At 31.2% G+C, this 7406-nt stretch overlaps 1 protein-coding gene across 1 annotated transcript; it reads right to left on the bottom strand.

Annotated features, from left to right (window-relative positions):
* Positions 1-343: 343 nt before the first annotated feature.
* LOC107495877 (protein OSB1, mitochondrial) lies at positions 344-2782 on the bottom strand. Its single transcript, XM_016117088.3, has 4 exons — positions 2289-2782; positions 2068-2206; positions 1398-1473; positions 344-891 (listed from the first exon to the last, which is right to left on the bottom strand). Exons 1-4 carry the CDS (start codon positions 2675-2677, stop codon positions 623-625), a joined length of 873 nt encoding a protein of 290 aa, XP_015972574.1. The 5' UTR covers positions 2678-2782; the 3' UTR covers positions 344-622.
* Between the last annotated feature and the right edge of the window lie 4624 nt (positions 2783-7406).

The following is a 7406-nucleotide window of genomic DNA, read 5'->3' as shown; positions in this document are numbered from 1 at the left end:
CACTTCAACTTTCAACACTTACTTTACTTCTATGCAATCACTTCAAATGACCTGTCTAAAACTTGCAAACATAATCAAAGCAAGAAGGTTACAATAACACACTTCTATCACAATTTAGCAATGTAAATACAAATTGAAGAAATGAATGAAAAGTAAGAGAAACATACTCCTGTTCGTGTTAAAAAGGCCATAAAGGGAAGTCAACTACTCAATTCATCCATGTTTCTTCACAAGTCTTCAAGTATGAAGCTGCTGACGCTGTGAATTGCTATGCCTTTGAAATTCAGAGACTTAAAACCTTACATATGGTTATGCTGTATGCATTTCGTTTAACAAGGGAAACTTGAAAGGATTAAGTGCTTTAGCAGTAACCTTCTATTATTTATACATAAAAATTCGACATTAAATACTTGTTCTTGCATCTGTTACACAAATATGGTACATGGGGCTGCTATGTAAGCATCCGCATACACTACTCAAGTTTTCTTCCTTTTTTTGACTAATGAGTAATCATCAACTCGACAAAACTATCTTTTAACATGTGTTGAATAGATCATAGCAACAATACTATCATAATCATAGCAATTTGATTGTTTTAAGGGTCCATCAACATAGCCTTCGGCTACTCATCATAAACCCAAGTTCTCACACGAGAATGAGGACGCATAACTCTTCCTTCTGCAATTTTCGAGTCAAGCAATTCAAGTTGTTTTCTTACCCATGGAGGATCATATTTACTCAACCACAAAACTTCACCAGTATCCTTGTGTTTAAAATCAGGCTGTTTTGTGTTATACTTGCTCTTTCTATGATCCCACCACTCATATGGATTGGAAAAAAACACATGCCATAGGTGAAGTCGATTTTGATTATTTTGGATACTATCTGCAGCTACATTAGTTTAAGATGGAAAGAGTAAGAACAAACATTAACACAGGAAAGACCATGAAAAACTATTAAGATAACCCAATTCATGGTCAAGAAGTAATAAAAAATTGAGACTAACTTCAACCGAGGCAATTAAGAATGAAGCATAAGCCTGTTTCCTTGTACAAAAAATCTCCAAAGGAAGGAAATAACAGAAATGCATTACAAACTCAACTAATAATACTATACTCTAAAACTGTGAGTGCTTATAGGCACAAAACAAGATCTTTTTAAGACCCTTTTCTACTGTTATCCTTTAGATTTACTGAATCAATATTCACCTACCCAATATCGTTACAACTTCTCATGTCCATTCATTCTGCACTCAGTCAAGCTAGGAACTTACATTTATCTAAAAGCTTTTAGTTGATTGCCACCCACTTGAGCAAATTGTTTAAATACGTCCACACAAGAAGGATAACTATATTGTCCATGATTTGTATGAACATAACATGATCTACCATACATACCTTCAATAGATTCTAATCTTTTGTGCCCCTCATGGCCTATTTTTCGAGCAACAAAATCCAGCTCCTTCACAACTAGCTGCAGTGAGACAGAAGACAAATTTATAAAACCAATGGGCATATTGAAAAAGCTGTGCTGATAAATGAGGAATTGCAAACACAAGAATGCTGTGAGTTGACTTTCAATAATGTGCTTTAATGCACAAATCTAAGGCAAACTCCAACCATGATGAATGATGAATCAACGGGCAAACATGGAATATTTTGTTGTGAAGAAGAATAAGTAGTAATCAGAAAAAAGTGATACGCTGATAACAACAGTAATGCATGATAAAAAAAAACAAACTTACACGCAGAGAAAAGAAAAAAAATGGAAAACTTGAAATTTGCATAATTGATTTAAAAAATTAGTAACTTCTATTCCTTAAATTAAGTCAATTATCTGTTCAAAAGAAGCTCAGCAAAACGATCCATATATTCTCCAACATCAGCAACACTTTCATAGTAGAGTACCAATCAAACAAGAAGCTAGAACTTAAACACACATGATGTATCATTGGATCAAAGTTAAACTCCCAAAGTACCAAAATCAACAAGCATGGCAATCATAATTGAACCTACAAAGATTATCCCCAATTTAAATTAAGAACACAAAAGAGTAAAAACCAAATACCTGATAGTTAACATTGTCATTTCCACTATGATCAACTTTGGTGTAAGAACGCAAAGAACCTGAGACATATATAAAATCATTCGCTTTCAAATGTTTCAAAGCAATTTCCGCTAACCGATCCCACATAAACAAGACCACCCTGCCAACAAAATTGCAAAATCAAACACTATGATTACAAGCTCCAAATGAGACATTTTGTGAATTTAAAAAAAAAAAATCACCTTAAGTTGGAGCTATGAGAATCATCGCATCTCGGATTCGAAATCTCCAACACAGTGAAAGCACCGAAACAACCTTTTTTGGAGTTAACGGGTTTCGGCTGGCGCGTGACGGTTCCAATGAAGGAAGCGTTGTTCTCAATCCCTCGATGCCAATCGATAGTCGATGGTCGTTGGAACTTCAGCGTGTGGCTGTACGCGGCGCTGGTTCCCGAAACGGCATCGTCATCAAACGAGTGCGTGAATCTGCGACGCTCCTTGAACGACGTCGTTTCGGGAGTTGCAGTGGAGAACGGAAAATACCTCTGTTGAGAAGGAGAATAAGGTAACGAAGCTGGAAATTTTGGTTTGGTTGAGAAGAGTGGAATGAGACGGAGGAGTTTCGAGTTCATAGACTCCGGCGAAGTGAATTTTGGCGGGCTCCGGCGAGACTAGATTTTGCTTTCGTGGTTTTAGTTTTTCAGAGTTGGCGACTTGGCGTTTGGTAGGGTTGTGAGTATTTCTTCTTTTTGGGCTTTTTGGTAAAGGTTCATGGGCGTAATGACCCAGCCCAGAAAGAGCCCGGAGAATTATATGCACATAAAGTGAGCTATAACATGACCAAGCATGACCAAAAAAAAAAACCATGACCAAGAAAAACAGTGAGATAATACTCAATTTTATGGCTCAACGTATGTGCAAAGAGGTAATATTCAGAAGAAGGATTTGGATCTTTTAAAGTTTGAATTTCATTTTAGAGAATAAAGTGTGATTTTTCACTATTTATTTTATAGGTGGGGTCAAAAGTAAATATGAGAGAGAAACCATTCAAAGATAGAAAATCACACTTTACCCTATAAAGTAAAAATTCAAAATTTAGATGATCCAAATCCTATTTAGAAATACAACAACAACAAGAAAGCTTGTCCCAATAAGTGGGGTCGGCTACATAAATCAAACGACGTCATTGTGCTCTGTCATTTATCATGTCTACAGAGAGACCGTTTACATGTAGATCTCGTTTGACCACCTCATGGATGGTCTTCTTAGGTCTTCCTCTACCTTTCGCCCTTTGTCCATCTTCCATCTCATCCATCCTCTTAACTGGATGTTCTATCGGTCTTCTTCTCAGATGTCCAAACCACCTGAGACGCGATTCAACCATCTTTTCCACAATGGGTGCTACTCCAACTCACTCCCTTATATCTTCATTCCTTATTTTATCCAATCGCGTATGACCACTCATCAATCTCAACATCTTCATCTCTACCACACTTAGCTTATGTTCGTGCTCCCCTTTAGCCGCCCAACACTCCGTACCATACAGCATAGCCAGTTTTATAGCCGTGCGATAAAATTTACCTTTAAGTTTTAGAGGCACTTTTTTGTCGCATATAGAATTTACTTTTAATATTTAGAAATAACCTTTAAAATTTAACTTCCAACTTAATTTAATTTTTTAATTTTCAATTGACCTAAATTATATCTTAAAATTTTAAGATGTGGCTCAAGTTAGTTTCTCCATCCATTTCTATCATTGGAATAATGACGTGACACACAATTAAACAATATTATTTTATTGTTTATACCTAATTGACATTATTTTACACTTTTACTCATCCTTCTTCTTCTTTTTTCTCCTTCTCAATGTCTAGATCTCCTACCACCCATTATCACCGTCTCAATCCCGTCACCACCACAACCCTCCTCTTCCTCAACTTCTCCTCACTTCACCGTATTGTTTAAATTTAGCTTTAATAATTAACTCTGTTTTACCGTTATTATATTTGAGTGAATGTATATATCAAAATCATTTTTTCCATCCAAAATTTACATAACCAAATAAGTTATGGCATTAGAATTTAGAAACATAGACAAATAAATAAATAAATAACAACTAAATCCCGTCAAAGAATCTTCGTGTTTAATGTATAACTTTTTTTCACCATAATAATCACAAATCCACCTTCATACATTATTACCCAAATCTTTGGAGAAATGGAAAAATGAAAATGAAAGATTAAAGAATTTTTTTTAAAGAAACGATGTCATTAGTTTAGGTGTAAATAGTAAAATGACGTTGTTTAATTGTGTCACTTCATCTTTTTTAGTGACTAAATACCAACTTGAGTCACATCTTAAAATTTTAGAGAACACTTTGGATCAATTAAAAATTGGAAGACTAAATTAAGTTGGAGTCAAATTTCAGAAGTCTTTTTGAGTATTAACTCTTAAAATCTCAATATATAATCTTTAAAGTTTCAATTGCCTATATTTAGTCCCTAAACTTTGTGAATGTGATCATTTTAGTCCATTTTCAATGCACACGCTGACATGGGCAGTTTGATGTCATGTTGGACTCTGTAAAACGATGTCGTTTTTGTTTTGACACGAAAATAGCCCAAAAATTTCAAGTGGTATTTATTGAAACTTTTTCTCTTCAAGCAAGTGATTCGGAATAGTTTTTTGACTATTTCAGCGCCAAAATTAAAATGACATCGTTTTACAAGTTTCAGCATTATATTTGATTATCCATGTTAGCACTTTATTAATGTTTTTTTTACTGTAAATTATTTCAAAAACTAATGTAAATAATATTTGTAAATTTGACAACTAAAGAAAAACAATTAAAATTTTAAAAATAAATTAAAATTTACATACAAGTTGAGAGATTAAATTGAATATTTTTAAACATTATTTCATTAGATAAATTAATTTTTTCTATCAAATTTTGGTAAATAAATTAGATAAAATAGTCCTTATCATTTGATATAGACATAATAGTACTTAATAAATTTAATATATATATAGTATTATTATTTTTAAAATTCTCAAATTAATCCTTTTATACAGAAAAACAATAATCTAATATAAAAACTGATTTAAAAAAATATAATAAGATATTCATTTCAGAAATGAGAATGAAAATAAAAAAGGAAATTGAGAAAGAAATAAAGAAGGAAAGCAAAGAAGTTTAAGCAAGCTTCCATGTCTAAAGCCCAGTGAGGAGCTGCTGCGCTTAAGTAAGAGTATGTTGTGGAGTAGTGATGTTTTTACTTTGAAAATTCTTTGAATTTCTTTGAATTTTCTTGTGCCACGTGCAACCACCACCGCCAAAGCATTTTGTTGCTGGGAGCTTGGCTGAAGTGATGATGAACAGGTGAGAGCTGCCAAACTTGACTCACCCAATTGATTCACCCAAACTATATTTGAATTAGGATTTTGTTGTTTTAAGAGTTGTTATAAGTAAGTATTAATGTTGTAAGTGTGAGGAGTATTTAAATTAATCTCATATTAAAAAAAATAAAAAAAATGAAAAATTTATAAAACGAGAAATTTATTAATTTATTATTTTAAAATTTTAAGTTGAATGTAATATTTTTTTTATTTTATATTCTCTCATTTAATTCTACTCTAAATATTTTTACTAAACTATCTCTGCTAATTCTCCATAATCTTTACTAATCTCCTCGTCGTCTTCTTTTAGTTTTATAAAAAAATTCCAACACATCTCTTCTATCGTTATTATCCGTCTCTATTTTTATTATAGAAATAAAATTCAACGTAATATACTAATATTATGAATTCCCGGATTATATTAATCATACATGTGTGGATTTCATCAAACAATTAAAGTTTAAAACCTCATAGACCTTAGCCTTTTTTTTTTTTATTTGGCATTATGATCGTCATGATTGTTGTGATTGTTTTACTGTTGGTCCTGGCCATGACATTGACATAAATAATACAAATTAAACTCAAAAGTTATAATAGTCTATAGTTATCTCTAATTAAAAAATTTGGATATGATAGTAAAATAAGTATTATACTTTAACGTGATGATTTTTGGCGTTTTTTAAAATTATGAAAGTACATAAATTAAACCTACTAATTTGTGTTGAAAAAATTTTAAAAATTTAGAGTACACAAATCAGATCTAACAAATCAGTGGGTCCGAGTATAAAAATCAAACGGTCTGATTTGTACTCCATACATTAAATTATTCCACATTTTAAAATATCACAGTAAATCATAATTTAAAAAAATATCATTATTAATCAAATATTAAAAATAAAAAAATGTTATTTCTCACCGTTCACATAAACTACTCTTCTATTGTTCACAATCCTCTCAATCTTGTACACTTAAATTTGTTAACAATGGTCATTTTTTCTCTATTTTAGGGTTTGTCATTTGTCAACATTGACTCTATCTCTATCTAAGTTTTTGTGATTTAGGTGTTTATATTGTTCTTTACAATTTAATTAGTTTGCATCACTTGTCATCTCTTTTTTCTTCCCAACCAATACGTAAGCCTCCCCAATTTCTAATCTTGGCCAAGTTAATTAATGCTAAAGTAGAAATTTTAATTTTTAAGTACTTAAAAGGGAGAATGGTGTAATATTTTTTATGTAATTTATATGATAGCAGCTATATCTGGGTTTTAAACTTGGTAAAAAGAGTCTTATATAGAAAGGTGTATATACAAGGACTTCAACAATAAATTCAATAAATTTAAAAGATAATTAGAATAGAGTTCCCAATTCATATGCTTAATAATAAAGGAAAGAATTTAACGAATTGTTAAAAAATTTGGATATGACAGTAGAATGAGTGTTATACTTTAACGTGGTGTTTTTTAGTATTTTTTAAAATTATGGGAGTATATAAATTGAATCTATCGATGTGTGTTAAAAAATTTTAAAGATTTGGAATACACAAATCGGACCTACCAATTTGTGTTAAAAAATTAAAAAAAATTGAAGGACACAAATTGGACTCAAAATTTTTTAATTTTTTCAACACAAATCGGTGGGTCCGAGTATAGAAATCGGATGGTCCGATTTGTGTACTTAAAAATCGGACGGTCCGATTTTTATACTTCTTTAAAATCGGACGGTTTAATTTGTACTCCATACATTAAATCATCCAATATTTTAGAAAAATACTACTAGATTACAATTTAAAAGAATACTATTGTTAATCTAATATTAAAAATAAAAAAATGAAAAAAGAACAAATTTTATAATTAAAAAAATCTGAATTCTTTTGATTTATGAAGATGAACAAAATTTATTCAAAATAAAAATTTTTGAGTTTGATCTGGATCGCGAATCATAAATGAATTAATCTTGTAGTAAT

The sequence above is a fragment of the Arachis duranensis genome, chromosome 6 (assembly GCF_000817695.3).
Source record: "Arachis duranensis cultivar V14167 chromosome 6, aradu.V14167.gnm2.J7QH, whole genome shotgun sequence".
NCBI lineage: Eukaryota > Viridiplantae > Streptophyta > Magnoliopsida > Fabales > Fabaceae > Arachis > Arachis duranensis.
The sequence above is the reverse complement of the archived record's forward strand: the minus strand, read 5'-3'. Positions and strand labels throughout refer to the sequence as shown.

Coding starts and splice junctions, on each gene's coding strand:
- LOC107495877 (XM_016117088.3), bottom strand. CDS start 2,677: ATGAACTCGAAACTCCTCCGTCTCATTCCACTCTTCTCAACCAAACCA. Junction 2,207..2,288: donor TCTCATAGCTCCAACTTAAG/GTGATTTTTTTT, acceptor TTTTGTTGGCAG/GGTGGTCTTGTTTATGTGGG. Junction 1,474..2,067: donor ATGACAATGTTAACTATCAG/GTATTTGGTTTT, acceptor GTCTCACTGCAG/CTAGTTGTGAAGGAGCTGGA.